The following is a 25,936-nucleotide window of genomic DNA, read 5'->3' as shown; positions in this document are numbered from 1 at the left end:
GATAATGACCAGTAGATGACCAGTAGTATTAAGTCTGACCCAGTAGAGGCTTCTTAGTCTATGGATTCATGAAAATTACAGCAGGCAAAACATCCCAAGCAAAACTCTAGGGCCACAGGAAATCTGGTTATAAATATTTGAACTTTTATCTGTGATTATTTTAGGTATATTTTCATGCCAGGAGGGGGAAAAAAAAAAACCCTGCAAAATTCTGATGGATGCAATGGTATTTTGAAGCAAAGCAGCACTGCTCTTTTCAACGCAGAGCAGCTATACGTACACGTGTGTTGCTTCTGAAAAGATCATGCACTTTGCTTCCTGCAGATTGAGTCTCCATGGATACTGTGAAGAGTTTCCAAAGAAATGCTGCCTAGAATATTCCCACCATGCCAAGCCAGCAGGCCTTCACATGGAGACTGATATTCGAATTAAAGGGACTGGACTGATGGCTTCCCACCAAAATACGGGGCAGGTTTGCCTGGATAGTGTTCTTCTCTCCACTGAGTGGTTGTGCATCGCTGAAAGGCAAGCAGGGCAGGTTACTTACCCGATGAAAGGAAACGAAGGGGAGAAACTAGGTCTGATGTGGTCCCCACATAAGGTGCGGTGACCCCAGTAATACTCTTCTTCCGATTACAGATTTCTTACCTGGTGATCGATGTTCTTATAAATCGAGATCTGAGAATTTACAAATCGGGGAAAAAATGCAGAGAGAAGACAAGAAAAATATACAGAGGAAGACACTGTGTACCTGAATTTATATCCCCAAACGGAGAAAAGGATTAGAGGGAGAGGCAGGTTACCTGTTACCAGGTTTACAAATCTCTCATCAGGGGCCTGAAGCAGGTCACAGCAAAAAGAACAATGTGGCTCTGCGGACGATGCATTCCTTTCCTCAGCACTGTGTCAACTCAAGAACCTGTTCTTAAAAGGAATCATAATTTTCCGTCATTCCATGAATCTGGCCTTCGGGGTGGTAGGTTATAACTTTAGAATAAAACGATTTAAAATCTCCAATGAATAGTCCAAAGTTTAAGGTTTTAAAGATGTATTTATTTAGTTCATAAGCAGCTTCTCCCACTGCCCCCCAGTCTTCATCCAGGGAATTTTCCAGGACCACATCCTGCTCGCAGCTTCTTTTATTATCCAGACTGTATCGTGTTTCTTGCTGGAGTCCAGGCAATGGGAAACAAACGGACTCACGTCTGGGGGGAATCAAAGCAAAAGCAGCAAAACACGACACGTGAGAGGGAAAAACACGACGCCCATTGCAGGAGGGCCGCAGCAGGGAGCACACGTCAGGAGCTCGGCTCACGGGCGGCAGCAGCTATGCTGGCGTTTCTTTCTGCCTCGAGTTCAGAAACCAGCTGGACTATCTCGGGGTGACTGAACTTTCCTGCAAGGCAAAGAAGACAGGGAACGAGGTGTTGACAAGGAAATCCATCCGTGCGTCCAGCTCGATCCCAGGCTTGGCTCCACCCCGTGACTCACTCCAACCATTCCAGGTCCCGGCGAGGGGATCACTCGGAGCTGATGACCCCAGGGGCCACGGGGCACTGGGGATGAGAGCCCGACAAAGGAGTGGCCCATGAGGGAGAGCGAGGGGAAGCCTCCCCGGGCAGCCTGAGTGCTCCCAGAGGGGGCCAGACTCTCACGGAGGACAGCAGCCGGAGCACCGAACGCAGCCCCTGCCCCTTCCGCACCTGCAGTCGGGAGGGACAAGGCACCTACATATAAAAAGACTAGCGGGAAGACGGACGGCCTAGGCCATGCCCGGATGCAAACGTGCCTCGTGCAGACACTTGTACACGACAGCCCATGGATCTGGGCTGTCCCCGCTGCTCAACGCTCCCAGATTTCTGCCCCGGGCAGCCACCAACCTACGAGCCACCTTGGGTTGAAAGTAGCTGGCCCAGGGGAATACCAAACTCACCATCTCTCCCCTGGTTTGGGTTTGGTTTGGGTTTTTTGCCAGTGCCTTTGTTTAACTCTGTTCAGTTACTCCCTATGCTCGGCCTCCTCTGAACATTCCCTTCATTTGCTTGTCCTGAGGTCTGGCTTGCCCTGAGGACACGGCTCTCCCCGCAGCCTTGTCACACAGTGGCTCTTGTCCCTGGGCCTGGGTCTGCCCTCCGAGCTCCCCGCTGCCTCCAGGCTGCTCTCTGCCCCGTTCTGGAAAGGTCAAGCTATCACAACTATTCCCACCGTCCTACCAAAGTGGCTCCCATCAAGGACGCAGACTTAGCTCCATGCAGCTGAATCTGCGGACACCTAACTCCCCCCATCCTCCCCATCTAGCGGCAACTCCACTCTTTTACAGGTGCTCAGACCAAAATCTTCAGACATCTCTCATAAGCACCCTCCCTCCCCCAACAATCCTGTCCAACTTCAACCTCAGGATATATCCAGAATCTGACCAGTCCTTCCTTTCTCTACCACTACCATCCTGGCTCAAAACACTATCATTTCTCACTAGGATACGCCAATGGCCCCCAGCTGGTCTCTCTGCTTCCAGCCCACATGACCCTTCCAAGACACAAGCCAGATCACACTCGCCCTGTGGTCCATCTTCTCCAGGGGCTCCCCATCTCGCCCAGAGCACAGGCCAACCTCCTGCGCTGTCCGGCGGGCCTCAGCCCACTTCTCCATGACCCCCTCTTCTCCTCCACCCCCACCAGCCACACTGGCCTCCATGCTGTTCCTCCACACAAAAGAGTTTCAAAAAGAAAAGAAAAAAAAAGCCTTAAGTGGTGACTGAATTAGAAAAATAAAAATGTGTTATCAAACTAAAGCCTTTAAGTCCCCTTCAAAATCCTCAAAAGCCAGGCACCTGGCTCAGTGGGTAGAGCATGCAACTCTGGATCTTGGGGTCATGAGTTCGAGCCCCACACCGGGGGTATCGTTTACTTAAAAAGAAAAATCTTCAGGAGGGTCACGGTGTACATCTTCCTCTCTCCCTAATGAAGCTTGTTTTTTATTCAAGCGTTATTGGGATGACTAAGAAACCACTCCTTACACCAGTTGCATTACTCACAATTATTAATTTCCTAATAGAGGCGTGCACCACTGTGGAAAGTAATGTGAATTTTCATCTCAACTCAGCAGCGGGCACATCACCTTCTTTCTCAGCTCGTTTCTTCCTCGATAAGATGTGGAGTTTGAACCAGAGGACCCTTCAGGCTCCCACATTTTTTTGATTCTTCTAGTAGTTTCACGTTTCATTTTTTTCTTTTTCATTGTGAGTGTACCAAAGTGGAAGATGACAGTGTCAAAATGCAAAGCACCACGCAAACATGACTGGTACTTTAGTTACGTTATTGGTGACGTATGCTATCTTGGAACCCAGCCGGTGCCTACAATCGGTTGGCAAACCTTTTCTGCAGAGAGTGAGACAGTAAATACTTCAGGCTCTGTGACCTATGCGGTCTGTGTTGCCAACTACTCAGTTCTACTCGATTCTGTTGCTGTGGTTTAAAAGCAGTAGAGACAACACACAGAGAATGAGTGTGGCTCTTTCAATATAACTTTACCTACACAAACAAGCAGCAGTCCAGCCTGGCCCATGAGCCATAGTCTGCTGCTCCCTCGTTCACAATGCTCTTCTATTTAACTGAAGTCAAATACTCCTGAGCACCACCTGTATCAAAGACAGAGGAGACTAACCTGGTCTTGGCCCCCAAAGAGCTTACTCTGGGGTAGGGTGAGCTACTGGGGGTTTTGGGAAGGGCCCCAACAAGGAACACTGCTATGGAGAAGGCAAGTCAGACTGTCACGACCCTATGGCAAGTTCTGGACCAAACGCAGATTGAGTGAGGAGAAGGGAACGCCTGCCTAATTTCGACAGGGAGGATTAGAAAAGGAGACCAGGGAGGCGAGTGGCCGCAGACTGCAGAGCCTTTTAGCCACTCCAAAGTGTCAAGGTCTTACTTTTTAGGAAGGGGAAAGCCACAGAAGTTTAACAGATGGAGGTGTGATAAGACCTGTGTCTGAAGACACGCAGGACAGACACGGACGGTGAGCCTGGCTGGCCGAGTTAGGAGGTGACAACCACCATCCAATGCAGGAGTGACCGGGGCCTTGTCTGAGGCAGAGGCAGGGGGCTGGAGAAGAGGGAAGGGAAATCGAATCAACCTCCCAACCATGTGCACCATATTCTGAAGTGCAGCCTGTGAGCCAGGGGCCCTGCGAGATCCATAGATGTCCCAGACGGGCGCCCTCGGGCCGTGCTCTCAGGGGAGCTGGGGCCCGGGAGACACGGAGCTGTGCTCAGGGAGCAGCCCGCGCCTCTGCAGCGCGCTCAGCCTCTCTGGAGGCTCTCTGGGGGCTGTCTCAGAAGGGAGACAGCGAAGGCCCACTGCCCGGTATTATTCCAGCCACGTCACAGGAGCCAACCCCCTGGATCTTCAAATGCCCCCATAAAGTAGATTCTATAGTTATCCTTATTTTTGTTTTGATTTTATTTTATTTTTAAATAAAGATTGTATTTATTTATTCATGAGAGATACACACAGAGAGAGGCAGAGACACAGGCAGAGGGAGATGCAGGCTCCATGTGGAGAGCCCAATGCGGGACTCGATCCTGGGTCTCCAGGATCACGCCCTGGGCTAAAGGCGGCGCTAAACTGCTGAGCCACCCGGGCTGCCTGTTATCCTTATTTTTAAAAGATTTTTTAAATTTAACGTAATCTCTATACCCAACATGGGGCTCAAACTTACGACCCTGAGATCAAGAGTTGCATGCTCTACCGACGGAGCCAGCGGGCGCCCCTAGAATTAGCCTTATTTTAAAAATACAGGAACTAAGGCCCAGAGCGAGGTCAAGTCATTAGCTGGAGGTTACATGGGTTGTATGTGACAGAACCAGAACCAGCTGGGCTCCAGGGCGTGCTAGGAAGCACCATAAGGACAATGGTGGCCTCGACAGTGTGGGGTTCTCTACTTTTACATATTTTTCTACCTCTGTCTTTCATGACTTGGCTTCTGTAAAGCACTTCCATCTACATTCTCTCTGTCTCTCTCTCTCTCATCTCAAAATCCACCTATGACTCAAGTAGGGTAAGCCTTATGGTTTCTGTTTTCCAGAGAGGCCAGGAGGCCGCCCGAGAGCACACAGGCAGGTGTCGATGTGAACCTGGCTCGCTGCTCAGGCCCCAGGGTGGCGACGCTCTCACCACCAGGCACCAGGCTGCCTCACACCACGAAGCCCACCATCTCCCTCTTAGGTGCTCCATGGGAAAGTGTCATTGGACGGCACCAACAGCGGATCTCACGAAGGCGACATCAGCCACCGTGCTAGGGGTCAGCCCAGCTATGATGGTGTTTACTGAAAACAGCACAGAGTACCTGCCGTGGAATCAAAGAAGTCCTGCAGCCTCCCAGGTTTGTTCTCGGCGTCTTCATACTCAGATGCCTGCAGGATCATCTCACATTGGTCCAGCTGCTTCACGAATTTAGCTTCTGCGCTAGATTGGTTCTCATACTCCTGAGTAAAGGCACAACGAGAGCAACATGATGAGAGTGGCAGGGCAGGCATTCCAGAAGATTCTTATTCTGGTCTTGAAGTCAGAGTCACAGCTAAGGGCACATTCTGTACTGGCCAGCCCTCTCGACCACATGCAAACCCTCCAGAGATACGCTCGTCTGTGCCTCCCCCTTACTATCAGCACCCCGCGGAAGGATGAGCTTGTGATTCCGTGGAGTCCCCCAGATGCCTCGAAAGTCTCATCTGTTCATAGCGACACTCCTGACATTTTTCTTCCCATCTGGTACCTTGTCTTCCTTTCAGGATCATTATTACTCCTTCCACCTGAGTCGTGGAGGTCTTTTTAACTTCAAGCTACTATTTCATCTCCTGCTTCTGCAATGATTTCCCTCCCAGTTCAGAAGGGTCAGGCTTCTTTTTCCTTTTTAAGTGAATGTCTAGCCTTCTCATTGAATTTGGGCTGCCCCTTTACACTGGAAATCTCTGTCCTTGCTTTCCAGAGAAGATTTCACCAAGTCCCCCTGGGTCGTGTTTCTGGAGGACACGGCCAGGATCTGTGGGTTCTACGGGCAATGGCCTGTGTGCATGCACGTGTTGGTGACAGGGAGGTGGTGAAGGCCGTGGATGGGGAGCAGCTTTTTTACCTTTCCTCTTGCTTTTGGTCCCTCTCCCCTCAGTGCAAGCCTGAAACAAAAAGCTACAGGAGGGCTGCTTCTTAGAGCGTGACACATGTCACATAACCGCAAGTCCCAATTAATACTATATAGAATCGTTTTTCTATTAAGACCAAAGTGTTCCCAACTGGCTTCCCTGCAAAGCTCTCATTTGTAATTCCACCCCAGATGTGTTTGGATAATGAACCTGTCATGCTTTCTTGGCAGGGGGATGTGATGTGAATCACTTAAGGTTTCTCGGTTTTTATTAGATGCCTTATTCTTATAAAGGCAGCTATTTGGATTTTGATAGAGCTGAAAATTGTACAGGGAAATCGTTTCAATATGAAACCAAATACATTTTGTTTCATTTCAAAGGCACTTAAAAATAATTGCTTTTATTTAAACGCTTATTCACATTTATAATTATATATTTATATTTAATAAATTCAAGTCCATTGCTCAACAAAGAAGAAGTGGAATATAGTCTATGCATAGCAGCCCAGGATTTTTCTCTATTGAAAGTGAGAAAAAAAAGATTTCAAGACCATTAGGAAATGACCACACACTGTATAACAAATTCCAGTGAAATTACATGTTTCTTTTAAAAATACAAATTGTTGGGTTTTTCCTCAAAAAATAACGGTACAGGCATCTCCCAATTTCATTTTCCACCAGTGAGGCAGCACCAGGAAAACAGTGCGGCCAATAGAGTTCTAGAAGTAAGACAATCCCACGGATCTTTGGGGAATGTACTGCAAGTGGTTTCTCATGACAGGATGCAGAAGCAATGGCAGGAGCAAGAGGAGAGAGAAGAGGCTGAAGGGGGGAGGACGAGCCTTGCAGTTTGTGATCAAGGGTTTCAGCTCCTCCTGCAGCTACTGGACATCACTGAAAGGTTTCAGGCCAGAAGGGTCATGATCAGATTTGCACTGGGGAAAGATCATTCTACCTTCAGAGTGGAAAAGAGTAGACTGGAAGGAGAGAAATCAGGCTCTGAGACTGTAGCACCAGCAGAGAAGCCAGGAGAATCTGTCTGGGCCTCATCTCGTGGCAACGAAGATGTGACAAGTGGGAGGATCTGAGAACCACTAAGGAGGAAGAAGTGAACCAAAATGTGAACGGGAACAAAACAAAGAGCTGAAAATGACATTCTTGTTTCTGGCATGCATAACTCAAGAGGGAGCAGAGGGGGGAAAGGGACCTCCAAAACTGACCGAGCAAAGAGACAATAGAACCAAAACGTAATAAACAGCATTTATAACAAAACTATGTGACATAGCATTACCATGCATCGCCTCCAGCCCCAAGCCCTGGCTTCAATCAGCAGGAGCAACAGGGCATCTGATGGATCCGAGACTAGGAGAACCTCCCAACAGCCAACAGGGGTGCTGCATTAGCTGCTGGTGCAAGCCCAGCCCTGGTGGGTGCACCAGCCTGACCTGCTCTGCTGGGGCTCCCCCCGCCGGGACAGGGGGCCCCCAGGAAGAAAAACTGCTGGAGGTGGAACCAAAATTCAGTAGGGTGAAGGTAACAAGAAGAAAAGAAAAAGTCCAGATAGAAGTGAGGAAAGAGGGGCACCTGGGTGGCTCAGTGGCCTTCAGCTCAGGGTGTGATCCCTGGGTCCTGGGATTGAGCCCCGCATCTGGTTCCCCACAGAGAGCCTGCTTCTCCCTCTGTCTCTCTCTCGGTGTCTCTCATGAATAAATAAAATAAAATCTTTACCTCCCCCCCCAAAAAAAAGTGCAGAAAGAAGACAAAACCAGGGAAATCTCTGAAAGCAAGCCACCATACAATTAAACACCACATTTAAAAACAAAACAGATGAGGAAGCTCTGTGAAATTCAAAAAAGTTATCTGGGGGCGCCTGGGTGGCTCAGTTGGTTAAACATCTGACTCTTGGTTTCAGCTCAGGTCATGACCTCAGGGTGGTGTGATTGCACCCTGAGTTGGGTTCCACACTCAGTGCAGAATCAGCTCGAGATACTCTCTCCCTCTCCCCTCTCTAATAAATCTCAAAAAAAAAAAAAAAAAAAAAGTTATCTGAACCAAGTTTTGTTCCAAAAGTTCAGGAATACTGATTAGGTATCAGAATGAGCATCAAAAAAAGATCAGAGGTCAGATCTCATACAAGCCTACCAGAAGATAAAGAGAACAAGGAACAAAATGACATCTCTACAGGTGATTCACATCAGAAAGACATTCTTAATTTTTTTTTAAAGGACCAAATCTGTAAGAAAACTACTTCAAAAAGAACTATAAGATGCTAAGCAAATGGGAAGACATGAAAGAACCATATAAAAAACATCAGAGATAAAAGACAAAGTCATTTTCACAGTGAAGGCTAAGCAAATACACAGGGACTTTTAAATATGATAAATAGTAGCTTAAGAGAAATGGAAACTGAAAAGGAAGTTAGGTTTAAAAGTTTAAAAGTCAAAAAGAAAAGATAATTTGAAGGATCTGAGGGAGGGTGATAAATATTCAAAAAGGCAAAGGAGAACCAACACACAGAGATGTTGGGAGTTTTGGAGGAAAAAAAAAAAGAAACCAAAGTGAAAGAAAAACTATATCCGAAAACATTTTCTTGAAATTAAAATTTTTTTAATATATATTGAAAACACACACCAAGTAGCTAAGGATACTAACCCAGAAGGACCAAGACACATTCTAATAAAATCATATCTATGAAAAAAGTCCTTTGGACACCTATGCAGAGAGAGCATCTGACATATAAGGGAAATAAAATTATCATCAGACTTTGACGATAACGCTTTGTGACCAAAGAGAATGTGAGCAATGTACTGACCTTGCAGTGTAGAGAACAGAGACAAGACTTAGAGCATATTGTTCCTGTGAGCCCTTCTTGAAGAATCTATTAGAGGACAAGTTTAAGCCAGCCCAAATGATCAGGAAACCTGCCATAAGGACTGGGAGTGAGCATCAAAGGTGCTTGCAGAACTAAGACTCAACGAGGTATAACAAACAGTATATAATAGTTCAATGTTCTGACAATCTGAAGTACAATCTAGACAGCGTACAACTATAAAAAAAAATACAGGAAGAAAACAGGATAGGAAAAACAATTTTTTAAAAGATTTATTTCTTTGAGAGAGAGTGTGGCAGAGAGAGAGAGAGAGAGAGCACGAGCAGGGAGGAGGAGTAGAGAGAGGAGGAGAAGCAGATCCCTCCCACCCTGCGCAGGGAGCCTGATGCAGTGATGCGGTATTCGATCCCAGGACCCTGAGCTGAAGGCAGATGCTTCACCGCTGAGCCACCCAGACAAAACAATTTTTTAGACTGTTTTCAGTACCTGGAATTGATGATGGTGGCATATACACAATTGTTATCCTGAGACTGGTACGTGTATAGAGAAGGACCAAGCCTACACAGTCAGGATTCCTTGAGAGGAAGAAAGGACAATATAGAAGAGGGTAAGACACACCATAAAGGAGGTTAATAAGTAAACTCCGTGCAGTACTGTATTCGAATTGGAAATGTCACCATGAACCCACGAGGCGTACACACAGATACCCTAGCTATCCCAGCTCTGTCCAGTAAAAAGCATAAAGACCATACCCAACTCAGTAGCAGCAAGGCCCCGGGGCGCACACCGTGGTCTTGAAGTAGCACCGCCTACTGACACAAGGAGGCCAACCGGGACATCTGGCCTAAGTGTGTTCGAGATGAACGAGGCTGGACTATCCTGTCATTCCCACCATCGAGGAAGCAATGACCAAAGTCAAGCATGATTCCCTCATCTTTCCGATAGGAGCTGCAACCAAAGACTAGATGACCAAGAGGCCTCTGCTAATACAATTACTTCAGCTACTAAATGAAAAAGAGATAAACACACGGGTATTTTACAATTGTGCAGCCCGAAAGGATGAAGGGACGTTAAGCATCGAGAAACCCCAGCCATTCTGTGGCTCGTGATGAAAGTTTCCAACAGCATCTACAGTTTTGCCAGAAAAATCCAACATGAGTCTGATCCAGCCTCTGGATCCAAGTGCACCAATCTGCAGAAAGTAGAACACAGGGACATGCCCTGCATCGTGAGTGTGCAACTGGCAAAACCCAGGCTTTGGACAACTCTGCGAGCCAGATGGTCTGGATTCTTCAACAGATAATTTGCAAGAAAAAGAAAGAGGTGGGGTGGGCATCGGGAGCAGGGAAGGAACTGTGGATTAAAGGAGATTCCAGGGGCGCCTGGGTGGCTCCATGGTTGAGCATCTGCCTTCGGCTCAGGTCTTGACTCCAGCTCAGGTTGTGATCCTGGGGTCCTGGGACCAAGTCTCACATCAGGCTCCTGCAGGGAGCCTGCTTCTCCCTCGGCCTATGTCTCTGTCTCTCTCTCTCTGGGTCTCTCATGAATAAATAAAATCTTTAAAAATAATAATAGTGAAAATAAAGGGGATTCAAAAGGTATATGAAACTTTAAAAAAAATGGGCAGGATTGAACTAAAATGTCTTGGACGACCGCTTGAGTGATAAAACCATAAAGAAGGTGAGGCTATGCCTGTGAACATCAGCGGTTACCTTTGGAGGAAGGGAGGGCCTGGGCTTGGCCTGGGCACGGGAAAGGGCTTCTGGGCCGAGGGATCCTGATGCCAGATGGCAGTTACGAGGCCGTTATCCTTCCGGTAACTCACCTGCCATACACAGGTGTTGGTGTCCTTTCCTGTGCTTTATTTTTCAATAAGACAGTTTTAAAAATAATAAAAATGGCTGAAGAAAATGAGGATGCAATGAACCTACTGAGTAGGCTATTTAGGTGGCGCTGTCCGTTAGGCTGTGGGAGTCTAAGTCCGGAGCCCAGGGGGGTGACTCCCAGGAGAACACACGGCACTGTCAGAAGGTGACCAGTGAAGCCCGGGAGGAGCACGTAGGGACAAGGCCAAGGCCAGGCCCTGGGAAGGGAACCTGGGCTCGGACCAAGTCAGCCGAGGAAGAGGAACCCACGCACAAACTCAGAAAGAGGAGCCAGACACTTGACGTCACGAGCACCAGGCATTACATGCAAGTGAGGAGCCACTAACCTCTACCTCCGAAACTAGTAATACGCCCTATGTGAATGAATCGAATTTAAATTTAAAAAATAAAAAATAAAAATTTAAAAAAGGAAAATAAGAGCCAGAAAGGGACAAAGAAAATCAGGAAGGCACAATGTCACAGCCCTGAGGGATGAGAGCTTCACCAATGCGCAGCCACAGGTGTCAGGGGCATCGGGCAGAGAGGGCAAGGGCCTTGGGGTCAGTGGGGGAGGCCGTCAGCCTGGGGAGGCCGAGAACGGAGGGGGGTAATGTGGTATCCAGGGATGTTTATTTCAAAATAAGGTAGAGAAACACCCTTACAGAGGCTGAGAAAGTTCCCATCTGGACGCTTGTATTTCCCACAGAAGGAGGCAAGATTACCTGCCATAAAGTTGGGGGAGGAGAGGCCAACTGGTGAGTGAGGAGAGGGAGGGACAGCAGATGTGGGGCCCCCGAGAGGGTGCTGCAGGCCTGGGCGCAAGTCTAGGCCCTCCTGGGGGGACCAGCAAGGAGGGGGGCCAGCAGGCTCCTGCAGCAGCCCTCTGCAGCCCCCAGCTGAGACTGGGGAAGACAAGGGGCCGAAATGGCTGGGACTGGGGTTCTGTGGAGCAACACAAGAGGGAGTTCAAGCAGCAGAGAGACACAGTCTGGGTCCCTAAAGGGAAGGAAGGGACAAGGAGGCCACAAGCCTCCTCCCTCTTCCTTGGGGAGGGGTCGGCCCCACGTAGCCTTACAGGAAGTTTCTGTCTGGAACCTTCCACTGGCTTGCCTCCCAGGGACTCTCCCTCCGGGACCCAGGATCCTCCTGTTGCTCTGCATCCCACTCCCCAGTAACACACTGCGCCTCAACTACAAAGTATCCTTTGTAGGGAGACTTTTTTAAAGGGTGCCTTTTTTTAAAAAAAAAGATTTTATTTATTTATTTATGAGACACAGAGAGAGAAAGAGGCAGAGACACAGGCAGAGGGAGAAGCAGGCTCCATGCAGGGAGCCCGACGTGGGACTCGATCCCGGGACCCCGGGGTCACACCCTGAGCTGAAGGCAGATGCTCCACCCCTAAGCCCCCCAGGCGCCCCTAAAAGGGCATCCTTAACCCACTGTGTCTCCAACTGGCTGAGCTTCGGGCGATGTGGAGAGAAGCTGTTGGGGGGAAAGGCTCCCAGGCCAGGCGGGGTTCCAGGCATTCTGCACGGGGAGCTCCTGCTTTGCCTTGGGACTCACCAGGATGGTTCTTTCAACTGAAAGGCAGGTGGTGGGGGGAACATCTTTCTGTGATACTCGGGAGAAAAATGAAAATGTTTTCTCTTGACTTGCTGAAATCTGATTTCGCACTTCCATGACAAAGATGAATTATAATCAAGGATGTTTAATTGCATTAAAGAGACATGACCCTGGGGGCCGACAGCTATTTATAGCGGTGAACAGCTATGATTAACATTTCAGGAATCAATCAACTGGAATTTTCTATGTAACTGGTACTTAGTTCTAAGTTTCCTGGATACAGAAGGACCATATTTTCTTAAACCCAAAGCAGAACATACAGACTGGAGACCGGAAGGATACAGCCTACCATGTGTCAGGCAATATTCCGAGTGCTTTACATATATGCATTAATTTGACTGCCATTCGACCTATAAGATAGGTATGTGTGCTATTACTGTTGCCATTTTATAGTCGAGGATATTGAGGCGCACAGAGGTTCAGTATGTTGCCCAAGATCATGCTGGCAGTAAACAGGGTATGTGAACCCTGGAAATTGGATATTGAAGTCCACGTACTAACACCGAACATGAATTATAAAAACGCAGAAGTGAAAATGAGAGTCTGTATACAGGGTTGCAGCGTTCTCCAAAAAACTTCATGTCTACCTGGAATCTATGAATGTGATCTTATAAGGTCTTTTATAGACGTAATCGGATTAAGATAAGGTCATACTGGATTAGGACGGGCCCTAACCCAATCAATGACTGGTGTCCTTATAAGAGGAAAAATCTGGGCGCAGATACAGACCCAGGGAGAACACCACCTGACTACAGAGGCTCAGGTTGGAGCGATGTGTCTATAAAGGAGTGCCAAAGCTAGAAGATGCCATAAACAAACAAACAAACAAACAAATAAATATAAATAAAAACTGAAGAGGCATCTACCAGAAGCCAAGCAGAGGCAAGAAAGGACCCTTCCCTGGAGCCTTCAGAATATGGCCCTGCCGACACCTTGATTTTGGACTTCTAGTCTCCAGAACTGTGAGACAATAGATTTCTGTTGTCTAAAGCCATCCAAATTTCTGCAAATTGTTACAGCAGTGCCAGGACACCAAAGAGTCTCTTACTACAAATAAGTAACCGGCAGGGTGTCCTAAACATGGTAAAACGGTAAATGCTTGCTCAGTGAACCACCACACCACATCGCCATACGAAGACAATGCTTAACTAGGAGGGAGGCGTTGTCACCTGCTACCTAAGAGACCCTGGGCAAGGTACTGCTTCTTAGGCCTGTCTTCTTGTCTGTAAACTAAAGGAGTCGGACACAGGTTTTCTTCCAGTTTTAAATTTACAAAATTTTAACAGACACAGGAAAGAATCAAAGAGACAGAATACAGAGATAATTTAAAAATAGGTAAGAATACAGTAAAGTAGCCACTACATAGTACCAGAGGTATCAGAGAGAGAGGGAAAACAGAGCTACGGAGAGACAGAGAATTAGTTTTCTGGGGCTGCTATAAAAAGAACCACAAAGAGGGGCATAGGGAACAGAAATTTATTGTCTCACAACTCTGGAGGCTACAAGTCAGAGATCAAGGTGTTGGCAGGACTGGTTCCTTCCAAGGGCTGTGAGAAAGAATCTGCCCCAGGCCCTTTTCCTTGGCTTATAGACGGCTTCCCTCATGTTCACATGGTGCTCCCCAATACATATCTGTGTCCGACTTCCACTCCTTTTTTTTTTTTTAAAGATTTTATTTATTTTTTTATGAGAGACACAGAGAGAGGCAGAGATGCAGGCATGTAGGGAGCCCGATGCGGGACTCGATCCTGAGACTCCGGGGTCATGACCTGAGCCAAAGGCAGGCACCCAACTGCTGAGCCACCCAGGCATCCCTCCCTCCGACTTCCCCTTTTTATAAGGACACTAGTCATACTGGATTAGAACCCACCCTAATGATCCCTTTGTGAAGTGGTTACCTCACAAATCCTATAAATCCTGTAAATCCTATAAATCCTGTAAATCCTATCTCCCCCCAAAATTTTTTGATCCTATCTCAAAAAGAAAAACTCTCTGCAGTTACCATTTCCTATTTAGAGAAGACGTGAAATGATATATTTCCAAAAAAATAAAAATTAAAATTAAAAGAATTTAAGAAATTAAAAATTAAAAGAATTTTAAAAAACAAAAAAATTAAAAGAGTTTTAAAAAGAATTTAAAAAAAGATGTATTTCAAGATGAACAAAGTCTGAAATATAATGATAAAAAAAGAAACCTCCTTCACAGTATCCATAAAGAAGTCCCATCAATTCATGCAACAAGTATTTATTGCCTAATTGTGTATTATATTTTACTAAATATTGAGAATAAACTATGAAATGGAGCAGGAAAAAAAAAATCCTATCTCCAAATAAGGTCTTATTGGGAGGTACAATGAATTTTAGGGGGACACAATTCAATCCACACTAGAAAGAGAGGAGGGGAGAGGACTATCTTCTGAGAACTGCCCAAAGCTAGGCCTTTATGTCAGAAGATACTGTGGGCTCTGAAAAAACATGTATTGTGGAGAGTGACACTCTTGTTCTTGAAATAGAGTCTTTAATAAGCACAGGACAGGGAGAAATGGTCAAAGAAATTAGGGGCAAGTCTAATGTCTAACACTCTCTTTACAAAATAATACTCGATATTAGGGATGTACATTTTTTTTCAAATATCTAAATAAACTTATATACACTCGTGCCCACCAGCATGGGCACACGTCCATACTCATACGGAGACTTAAATAAGTGCTCAGTCTGTGCCTCCGGGGCCCTGGTGACCTTACCTCTTGACCTGAAGCAGCTACTGCGTTCATAGGGGTGTACGAGCTGGTAAAGGAGTTTAAGAGCCAAGCATACTATTCTCTGTGAATCAATTTCTATACTTATGTCTGAAAAATGTGCTGCTGTTTATATGTACGTTCATCTGCGCCCTCGGGCTCTTCATAGGAACAGGAGCTCCCAACCCTTCTGGAGCGTGCAAAGATGACGTTATCAGAGTAAAGAAGCTCAGTTTTCCTCCTGGGCACCAATCAACATCCCACAGGATCACCAACAAAGCAATTTGATTCTTCTTTTAAGCTCTAGGCCGTCAGGCAGCAACAATTCTCAAGGACAGTCGCCTACCAAGGCGGCCAGCTATGCACCTGTCCTGAGATCTTGGACTTTTACCAGATCATAAAACTGTCACTCGTTTTGGGGTTATCGAGTCTCTTCGTGCTCTGTATTTTATGGTTTGTTTGTTTTTTGTTTTTTTCCCCAAATCCAAAGTCTTTCTGTAATGTTTTCACTTAGAAGCTAATTAATGAAATCAGAGAAGATTTTACGGTGAATTTCAAGTCAATTAATTTTTGTAAAGTAGATTTTGCAGCTTTTTTTAGCCGATTATTGTTGACTAACTGAGAAAATAATGTAAGAGATAATGCCACTGTGTTTACGATGATTCGGAGACACAAGGGAACCAATTCTTATAAAAGGTTTTCGAATTACGCAAGTCCCTCCTTAAAGACGTGAGATTAGTTTCGTAAACTCAGGGACTTTTTTTTTTTCTTTCAATGTACGGCGTGCAACCCAACTCCACTCCATTATTCCTCAATTCATCGTGTTCCAGAAGTTCCCTTGAAAGTACATTCTTTGGCACAAGGGGCTCTTGTCCCTGAAGCAACCGTGTTATACCTGGTAACAGAAACCACCTGAGCCAGGCTCCAGCTAGATACCAGGCGTATTTTGCCAAATTTAATTATCTCAATTATTCAGCCAGGCAGGCAGTAACGGCCCATGATATTTTACCTTAAACCTTGTTTCAGTTTTCAGCATCTTTTTAATTTAGGAAAATAATATGGTATGTTGAGTACGTATTATGGAGAAGTCCTAGTGGGGCCTAGGGCAGACTCAGCTGCCGAACAGATGAATATTTCTAACATCAAAGCATATTGATTTTTACACCACGAGGGACAGGTCAGAGTGGGGGACAGCCTGAACAGCCTCCTGTGGACTCCGGTAAGATCCTGCTGTGTGCCGTCAAGTTAGAACAGGTGTTTTTGTTTTGTTTTGTTTAAACTGACTCCCTGAACTTCGCAGACTCCCTAACTGTGGCTAAGGGCCTGTGGAGCTTATTATTCTCATGTTCTGGGAGCAACAAGCCAACTAGAGCCAGGTACCTGTCCCAAGGGAGGTGGGATTCAAATCCAGGTCTGGCAGCAAGGCCTGCTCCCTGCATCACAGCCTCCTACTGCCTCCCGAGGAAAGGATGCTTCTTCCATCCCTGAACCCAGCGACGCCCCAGAAAGCACAGCACACCACAGAATCCGGCCACTGGGTAAACGGGCCATCTCAGGAGAAATGTGCATTCGGGGGTCGACCCCGACACTGCCCTACCTGGCCCTGGGTCTTCCCAAGTCAAGGGAAGGCCTGACCCAGCATGCCAGGCAGTGGGAAGGGAACTCTGGAGGCTCTGAGGCTCAGGGGAGAGCAAGGCTGGGTGGTGGGGGGACCTGAAGACTTGGAAGGAAAGGAGGAGGATCAGCCTTGGAAGGCAGCACGGGGGAGTAGGGCTGGGAGGGAACGCTGGAAAGTAAGCGTGTGAGGTGGAGATCTTCGAGGGCAGGGAGCGGGGTCTAGGGGCTCAAGCGAACGAGGGCCAGAGTAGACTGCAGGGGAAGGGGGAGCAGTGGGGGCACAATGGCTTTCTTTGCTCTCTCCAAAGAAATGGCTTTCTTTGCCCTTTCCGTCCAGCCAAGTGGCCTCCCGCCCTGCTGTGCAGCACTGGGAAGGGAGGGAGCACCCACAGGGCCCAGGCTCTGGCCCGGCATCACGGCAGCACTTCACCTGGCTCCAACTCAACCCCGAACAAGCCTTTAGGCTTTCCCAGGTGGACAGCAGACTTGGAGAGGGGAATACGCCCAGGGTCCAAGCCAGGGCGTGGTGAGGGCCCATGTTTTTCCCAAGGACCAGAAATGGGTGGGTGGGCGTGGGGTGGGCAGGAGAGCTGGGGGCGGGGCGGGTAACAGCAAAGTGACAGGAAATCCAGGGGGCTGTGGAGTCCAGATCTGTGCCAGGCACTGTGGTGTCCAGGGAAATGGGGACATTAGGAAGGAGAAAATTTTCTTTTAGCCATAAGCAATTCCTGCAGCAGCCAGGAGGCAAGAAACAGACACCCAGGGGAACCTACTAAGCTGGGGGCTGCCCGTCAGGGCGCCCTAGGCCACCCGAAACCTTGGTGAGCCACGTACAGTCAATCACAACACAAAAAGGTCAAAAAGCCACGCGTCCCACGTACTTACTTCCCAAAGTTCATAAAGTTCCTTCCTGAGATCCTCGGGGAGGAGCTGGCTTAGCTGCTTCATGGCCTCCTGGAATAGCAAACAGTTCTTGGGATCATGAGCACATTTACCTCGTTAACAGCCCCTCTAAGAAGCCGAGAAACGGGGCTCAACCGCTTACAAATGGCAGCTGAGTGCCCGACCCCCCCAAAGGGCAGCTGAGTGCCCGACCAGCTCCGGCTCCCAAGGTGGCGGTGGGCGCATGTGAGGGAGACAGTGTCAGGCCCCTGCGCTTTGCCCAGCGTCCACCCTGCGGCCTGCGGTGCGCGGGGCCCGGGACCCCGGACACCACCAGGACCCCGGCCACCCACCCAGACCTTGGACCCCGGCCACCCGGCCACCGGCCACCCACCAGGACTTGGTGGGGTGTGCGCCCATCGCAGGCGGCGGGAGCGAGGCGGGGGTTGGCGTCTGGCGGGAGGACCGCAGGACCCCGTGCATTTCCAACACAGACACACGCAGGCCCGGGGGGACCTGAGCGCGGGCACAGGCGCCACCCCCGTGGCAAAGCTCGGGAAACGCTCTGCATACCGTCGCCCTCGTTTCCTACTGTCAACGTTCTGCCGCAGAACACCAAGCACGGCATGCGGGGCGCTTACCCGCCTACAGACAGGGCCGGCCTGAGTCTCCCCGGGGCTGAGGACGCACAGGGCAAGGGCAGGGGCAGGGGGAGGGCAGGGGCGGGGCAGGGCAGGGACAGAGAGACACGGCAGGGGAGGCGGAAGGGCAGGGGCCGTACCACCCAGGGCGAACGTAAGCCGTAAACCGACCCTCGCCCTCCCTCATCGGTCCCAGGGTGGGGACCTCGCACCTCGCACGTCCGGGGGTGGGCACCTCGCACGTCCCGGGGTGAGGACCTCGCACCTCGCACGTCCAGGGTGGGCACCTCGCACCTGGCACGTCCCGGAGGGGGGACCCCAATGGGCATCAGGCAGAGCTCGAAGGCCTTTCCCCAAGGAGCTGAAAACAGGTGCGTGTCATCTGATCACCCTGCCCGGCCTCCCGGCCTCTCCTGCACATGCAGGCCCCTTGTCCCGTCGGTGGGCAGTGGCCCCACTGGGCAAGGATCTCTGCGGCCACACAGCTCACAGCCGCCACCCGTGGGCCATCTGCATGATTTGTCCAGCAGACGTTAGGGGGGAAAATGTCACCAGCCACTTCAGAGCAAACTGCAATGGCCAGTGTCACCAGGCTGCCCTCCTAAATGCGGTCACAGCCCGGGCGGCCTGTGGTTCCAGACCACCCACAGTGGTGTCAGACGGGCCGTGTTTGGTGTCTGTGTCCTCCCTGTTTCCTTTTCATCAACGGTGGTCAAATACTTCGAGAAAATCCTTGCACTTCCAAAGTTAAAGGTGTCTTTACAAACAGATCGCCTTTTCTGACGTTATTCCAGAGACTCGCGTCTGTCTGTTGCTTTTGTTTGAAAAGAATGAACTAATGTGTATTCGCAGGTATATGAAAATCTCCACGTTGGGGTGACTTTATTCCCCTTTGGGTGTCGCACTGGGCACCGAACACAGTGACTGGCGCGTGGCCTGACCACAGAGCAGGGAACGGACCCGCCACCCATCGTGCCAGATACTCTATTTCTACAAAGGTAGCCTGCGGCTGAAATAAACTTTTTGGGGATCACACCAGATCCCCCGGATTATGACTTACGGGCAAAGTGCCCGTTGATGAAAACCATCACGTCGTTTAAAAAGAACAGGTAATGAATATGTTGTTGGTCTCTTCTTAAAAACCCGACGTGGATTTTCTGGATCTATACTCATTTGTTGGTTTGATAGGATCCGATGGCCTTTCGAGACCTGTTAGGTAGTCGACGTTTCGAGATTCCCTGTTTGGCAACACACACCGCAGAACCGTGCCTACGTGTTTTACACGAACCATTGGAAAACGACTTTGCCAAATCCCGGGGTCCATGGCTGCCCTCCAGGAGGAGAGCCCTGCCCCGGCCTCTTCCTCTCTGTGGGGTTTCTTGCCTTGTCCACAAGGGTTGACACATGCTCACGTTCCTCGCTGCCAGCACGCGGACAATCTGCCCCAAGTCCTGAGCTGGGTCCGCCTCAGCCAACGTCCTGGGGCAGTTTTGTGCAGGCAGGAGGCACCCAGAAGGCATCCCGCACCCTCTCGTGAGGCCGAGCAGTATGGGACCTCTCTGCACACCCTGGGTCCCGTGGGGTCTGAGGCCCGACCCACCGAAGACTGGGGGCCGGACCCTGAGCAAGTTATGTGGCCTCGTGGCCTTCGGGCTTCAATTCTGTAAAATGGGGTCAATGGTGGCATCTCCCTGGAAGGGCTGGCGTGAGGATGAAAGAGGTGACCGATCCGGAGCTCGTGCCCTGGGGCCCCTCATCCGCACTCTACTCATCGTCCGCTACCTTTTTCAGTTTCCCTATTTTGCCACATTCACTCCCCCAATAAAAGCTGGGTTCTCTTCCTTTTAACCTCATGGTCCTTCAGCGACCTTCAGGCAACTCGCACTCCACAGACACACACCATCCACGATCCTGCCTCCAAGCATATGACCTGCTGCTGCTGCTGCTGCTGCAGCCCTGCCTCGGGGCCCTGATGCTCCCCACGAGGCGTCACTCGCCAGCTCGGGTTATAACATAAAAGTCTGTCTTTTCTTGCTTAGGATGAGGATCAGACAACAGTAGTGCTTTGGCCCTAAATTCTCTCTTCCAGGCCCTCATTCCCCTTTGTTCTCGCTACCTCCTCTCCTCCCCGACAATCAGCCTTGAGCCAAGGAACCCTCACTTAATTATCTTACTGCACAGTTCAGGCCTCCAAGTCTAGCTCACAAACGCCGTCTGCATAAAGAGTTGTTCACCTTCCAGACCTTTCTCTCTGTTCCCAAATCCTAACACGCGGCAGGAAGAGGCAAGGGGGTATCAACACTCTTCCAGGCCTTTGGTTTCCTGTCTCGGAACCTGCGCGAGTCCTCACGATGCTTCCCCTGTCCCACCAAGTCCCCCGGGACACCCAGGAGATACGAGGAGGCCTGAGAAGTTCTCATCACTGCCAGGACGGCGGGTCCCTCTGTCCGGGGCCCCACCAGGCCCCTCCGTGAGGTGTCACTGGCCAGGCCTCACTCCTGTCCAGACAGTAGCCAGTCTTCTCTCATCTTCACAAGCTGGGCAGCCTGCCCACGGACTCTCTCTCTCTTTTTTTTTTTTTTTTTTTCATTTTTTTTTCATTATGAGCCTTCATGGGGCCAGTTGGTCTTCTCACTCTGTGTGTCACTTTACGGTCTCCGAGGACCCTCTGGTACTTCACTGCACCACGTCTTCTCCACAAAGTCCAGATTTATCCTTAATAAAAACCATCACGTGTCCTGAAATGAGCTGTATGATTAGGGAGTTTTGTCCTCATCCCTTTCTTCTACATCGGGGCGCCACTCAACACCCTCCGGGCCGGGGCTAATTCTTCCTGCCACTCAGGATCTTGAACTAACTGGGTCTTGCATTCATTCTGCCAATCGGTCTAGGGCCTCTTTATTCACCAAGAGTCTAGACTCCTACAGAGAAGCATTTCCTCAGCTTTCTCCCTTTTACGGGCTGTCGTGATGTGGAGCCTATATTCTGGGTCTGTACATTGGCAGGAAGAACACATTCCTTACACCGTTTCCCTTGTTCCCATAATGTCAGAATTCCTAAAGTGGTGTTCCTCGTGCATCTTCTCGTCTCTGGAGGGATAAAAGTCCTGCTGCCTACGGAACGGCCGTCTCCCCCAGCTCTGAGAACAGCTATTCAAGCCCACCTGCCCTGTTAAACCATTTTGATGAAGGATCCGGCCACTTAGCAATTTAGGACCAATGTCCTATAATAAAAGTACCTTGCAATAATCCCTGAATTGAGAACCAGCTATTCAACATTAAAAAAAAAAAAAAAAAAGAAAAGAAAAGCGAAACAAAAACAAAACACCTTCTTGGATTTTCCAACTTCTGTGTCAAATATGTCTTCCTCGTTGGCCCTGGGCTCTGGATTTAGAGCCCAAACTGATGCTGATTTACTATTTTTTTTTTTGATGTTCATTTCCTACTATTACAAATGTTTTTCTTCTAACCAATACGCTAAAGGACTAATTGGAAACTCACAAGTAACTATAATAATGATTATATTTGGGATTTGCAGAACATTCCTCCAAAGAGCTCAGCCGGTCTGGAGAATTCTTTCAAGTTCTAGCAACTGCCCTCGTGCTAATGAAAGCCATACTATCCATGTCCGTACGCACGAGAACAGCAGCCAGCAGCTTCCTGACCCGGTGTCCCATGAGGCAGGCAGCAGGCGTACTTTCCTGATCTTGTGTTAAACAAGGTTGAGAACAACCCACACCAGTGCTCTGCTCACTTCTAGAAATCCCTGCTTCTAGAAGCCAAGGCTGTAAGCCACCCAGATGAGAGTAAGCACCAACAACGGATTCCTCAACACCCTGGGGTGACTCCGCCTCACCAGTCCTACCGGTCCACTCTGAGGCTCTTTTGTCCTGACCTCTGTGCCACCTAACCAGCTGCCTGTCCCACGAGATCCATCTGAACGTTCTCCAGCCCAGGCCCTCAAACCCTACAAATATCCTCCCCTGATTTCCCCTTTCTGAGTCACTATCAAAACTCTGTCAACAGTTTTGCATCAGGTCTAATCAACAGCTCTGCGTCACCAACGGGTCCCTCCGGTGGTCCCTTGCGGAGCAAACAGCACTGACCTCTTCTCGCCTATGTTTTTCTTCCTTGGGGATGTTATCCGCTGGTGCTATGTCCCCCACGATGCTCTCTGCCATATCATGAACCAGGGCTAGGCGTACACATCTGGCCAGGCGAGAAATGGTGAACAACCACACAGAGTTAGATTCACTGCCAGGACCTTCTCCTTTACCTGTGAAGCTGCAATTTCCTTTCCCCCTCCATCTTCATGGGGTGTTTTAATGCAGTACTTTCTAGAGTAACTCTAACCCCCCTGCCCACAACAACTCCGATTTGAAACTGCTCGTTAATATTCAACACCGTAATACATGAATGCAGGAGAAACAGCATGCATTTTTTTTTTAATGACCAGTTTTTCAAATATCACTTTAAAAAGTTGATGACTTCATATGACAAAGCCAGGAGGAGAGGATCTGGTCATAGCATTTACTTCCTGATACAAAATTCAGAAACAATCATTTCCCCAGTATGCTAGCCAGATGTCAACATGAGGCTCCTCATAGAGATGCGTGCACTAGGGCAGTTGTAGTTCCAAACCCAGCAACCACTCATACACTGTGTGACCTTTGCCAAGCTACTTAATTTCTTTCAAGGCTCCAATCTGTCAGCCTTCATTTTATCATCTGTAAAAAAGGAATAGTAAGGGACACCAGGTGGCTCAGCGATTGAGTTGAGCGTCTGCCTTTGGCTCAGCGTGTGATCCCGGAGTCCCGGGATCAAGTCCCACATGGGGCTCCTTGCATGGAGCTTGCTTCTCCTCCCTCTGCCTGTGTCTCTGCCTCTCTTTGTGTCTCTCATGAATAAATAAACGAAGTATTAAAAAAAAAAAAGGAATAGTAATACGTCATAAGGTTGGTATAAAAACTCAGTTTGATAATGCGTGTTCCTGGCACCATGTTGATCAATAAGCAAATGGCTATGGTTACCGGTGATAATGATTAACGATGAGGATAATCACTGTCAAAGTAACAAAGGCAGGTCATGATATAAATGCCCCCGAGGGCCAGTCTGTTTCACGTGTCCACTATGTCATAGGCAGTTCACAAGACTGTCTCATCCTCAGCCTGTCTCTGTCATCCAGTTCAAACCTCCAGCTACTCTCAGGTTCGTTATCTCTAACTGACACCACGTTCGTCTTGTACTTTTTGCCAAAAATCCCACTTCCACACCATCTACAGAGTAACAGGGCTCCTCAACTCTAATGAACCTTTGCTACCATCAAACTGATGATTTACGACGTATCGTTTCCAAAACATAGCCTTAATTTCCTACCACCAGGGCTTTGGTGGCTATATCCTCCTCTCTGCACTCTGTGTCCTCTCCTTTACCAAGTCAACTCTTCAGAACTCACCTGAGATTCCACTCTCTCTATGAAGATCAGCCAAGGACACCTGCTCTCTTCTACTAGAATACCTTGGTGGGTTTTCTTAAACTCTTAATTTTTTTTTTAAAGTAATCCCCAAAGGCAATGTGGGGCTCAAACTCATGGCCCCAAGGTCAAGAGCCACATGCTCAACTGACAGAGCCAGCCAGGTGCTCCAACCTTGCCAACTTTTGAATATAACTTCTTCTGTGCTTTTTTATAGAAGCCAGTTGGGACCTGTGTCCTTCATGGGAGATTTACCTACTGTCCTATGTTGCTAGGAAACTTTGTCCTGTGCACACAAAACCTTTAAACACTTGTTGACTTTAAAAGGAGATACCTCTTTCTCAGCTATGTCTTGCACATACCCTTCTGAAAAAATCACCTCACAAACAGGTGATAGTGTTCATGAAAGGGGCTAGACTAAGGCACAGAATGTACTAACACAATGACAGGATTTGAGACTTACCACACTCACTCGCAGGCCTGGAAATCCTAATATCACACTTAGGTCTGCTGGAGACCAAGGCAGGCTTTATCACTTGCCAAAAGAAAACCAGAATGTAGTTTATAACCGAAGCAATCAACACATGTAATTCCCCTTCCTACCCCCTGAACCTGTATGGGTCGCTGCAAATAGTCTCTCATTTATTTTCTCTAAGTAACCTCCAAGAATTAGATACAGGCCTCGGTCACAAGAAGCGGTGCCGAACCCACAGACCGGCGGTCCTAACAGGTGTCAGCGTCCACGGCAGCTTACCTGTCCTTGTTGAGGTGTTCATCTTTGGTCACCAGAGCCATAACTGCCATTCGGTACATGTGATCCGATACACTCTCTGGCCTCTCGACGCTTCTGTATACCCAGCCCGTCCGGGGGACTCTCTGATGAAAAGAAGAGAATAAAGTTGATAAAAATAAATATTTAACGTGTCTGCTGTGCTCTTCGAGAGAAATCTACGGAGGAGGGTACAGAAGTAGCGTGATGGTTTCAGAAAGTATTACCGGAGGCCTCACCAACCCAATGGTCCACATCTGGAATCAAATAAGCCAGTGGGGTCAGAGAAGGAGAAAGAGGGGGTGGGGCTAGTAAAAATAAAATACAAAATACAAAAAGACAAAGAGGAGAGGGAGAAATAATTCACATGTAAACACTGCAGAGTCCAGCAGTCAAGTTACTCCGTGTTACTGGGGTGGGAATTATGGGCCATACAGGAGTTCTTCAGACATTAAAAATAAAACTGTAAAGTACTGCGTTTCTCGGAACTCCAAGAGTTGGGACTTTTTGCATTTAAAGAGGCAGAACAGGGCCTGTGGGGAAAGCTGCGAACCCAAGGAGCCACAGGCTTGCAGATTTGGAAGCGCAGAGGAGAGGAGCCTTTCCGGGGCTCCTGCTGCCCGCTGCGGGCTGCGGCGCGGCTGGGCGGCGGAGGGGGCGCCGCGGGGCACCCCAACCCCTCCCCCGCCCGGGCTCGCCCCGACACCCGCACCCCGCGCCGCCCCGGCCCCGCAGGGAGGGGGAGGCCCGCAGGCCGGGAGTGGGGAGGGGTGCAGCCTCCGCGGGCTGGAGCCCCCGCGCCCCGGCCCGCCGCTCACCTTGAGCTGCCCCACCTGCCGCAGGAACCGCAGCAGCGCCGCCGCCGACCCCGACCCCGACCCCGACCCCGACCCCGAGGCCATGCGTCCGGCGCGCCGCGGGCGGGAGCTCCTCCCCTCCTCCTCCTCCCTCTCGGCTTCTTCGCCTCTTCCCTCCTGACTCCTCCCCCTTCCCCTCCCCCCTCCTCTCCCGCCTCCTCTCTCTCCTCCTCCCTCCCTCCTCTCCGCTCCTCCCTCCCTTCCTGACTCCTCCTCCTCCCTCTCCTCCTCCCTCGCTCGGTCTCCTCCCTCCCTCCTCTCCTCCCCCCTCCTCCCGCCCTCTCCTCCCTGTCCTCCTCCCTCCCAGTCTTTCTCTTCCCCTCCTGACTCCTCCCCTCCTCTCTCTCCTCCCCTACTCCCTCCCCCTTATGACTCCTCCCCCTCCTCTCTCCGCCTCCTCCTCCCTCCACCCTCCCCTCCTTTTTGTGTGTGTGTGTTTTATTTTTTTATTTTTATTTTTTATAATAAATTTATTTTTTATTGGTGTTCAATTTGCCAACACACAGAATAA

The 25,936-nt window shown here is 49.2% G+C and overlaps 1 protein-coding gene across 2 annotated transcripts; it reads right to left on the bottom strand.

Annotated features, from left to right (window-relative positions):
* Positions 1–1,031: 1,031 nt before the first annotated feature.
* HDDC2 (HD domain containing 2) lies at positions 1,032–25,536 on the bottom strand. 2 transcript variants are annotated; one of them, XM_072764970.1, is made up of 6 exons: positions 25,387–25,536; positions 24,554–24,675; positions 22,433–22,535; positions 17,690–17,758; positions 5,344–5,482; positions 1,032–1,396 (listed from the first exon to the last, which is right to left on the bottom strand). In XM_072764970.1, the coding sequence occupies exons 1-6, from the start codon at positions 25,468–25,470 to the stop codon at positions 1,299–1,301; spliced, it is 615 nt and encodes a 204-aa protein (XP_072621071.1). In that variant the 5' UTR covers positions 25,471–25,536; the 3' UTR covers positions 1,032–1,298. The 2 variants fall into 2 exon arrangements, with proteins under 2 accessions (XP_072621071.1, XP_072621076.1); XM_072764975.1 differs by lacking the exon at positions 25,387–25,536 and adding an exon at positions 25,043–25,096.
* Between the last annotated feature and the right edge of the window lie 400 nt (positions 25,537–25,936).

This window comes from Vulpes vulpes, chromosome 1 (genome assembly GCF_048418805.1).
Source record: "Vulpes vulpes isolate BD-2025 chromosome 1, VulVul3, whole genome shotgun sequence".
In the NCBI taxonomy this organism is placed as follows: Eukaryota; Metazoa; Chordata; class Mammalia; order Carnivora; family Canidae; genus Vulpes; species Vulpes vulpes.
This window is presented reverse-complemented; position numbering and strand designations above follow the sequence as displayed.

Bases quoted from the DNA above. Each gene is read 5' to 3' on its own strand.
- HDDC2 (XM_072764970.1), bottom strand. From the start codon at position 25,470: ATGGCCTCGGGGTCGGGGTCGGGGTCGGGGTCGGGGTCGGCGGCGGCG. The intron at 24,676-25,386 runs GTGAGCGGCGGG...TCTTTTCATCAG, and splicing joins GGCAGGTGGGGCAGCTCAAG to AGAGTCCCCCGGACGGGCTG. The intron at 1,397-5,343 runs GTACTCTGTGCT...TTTGCCTTGCAG, and splicing joins CTTCTTTGATTCCACGGCAG to GAAAGTTCAGTCACCCCGAG.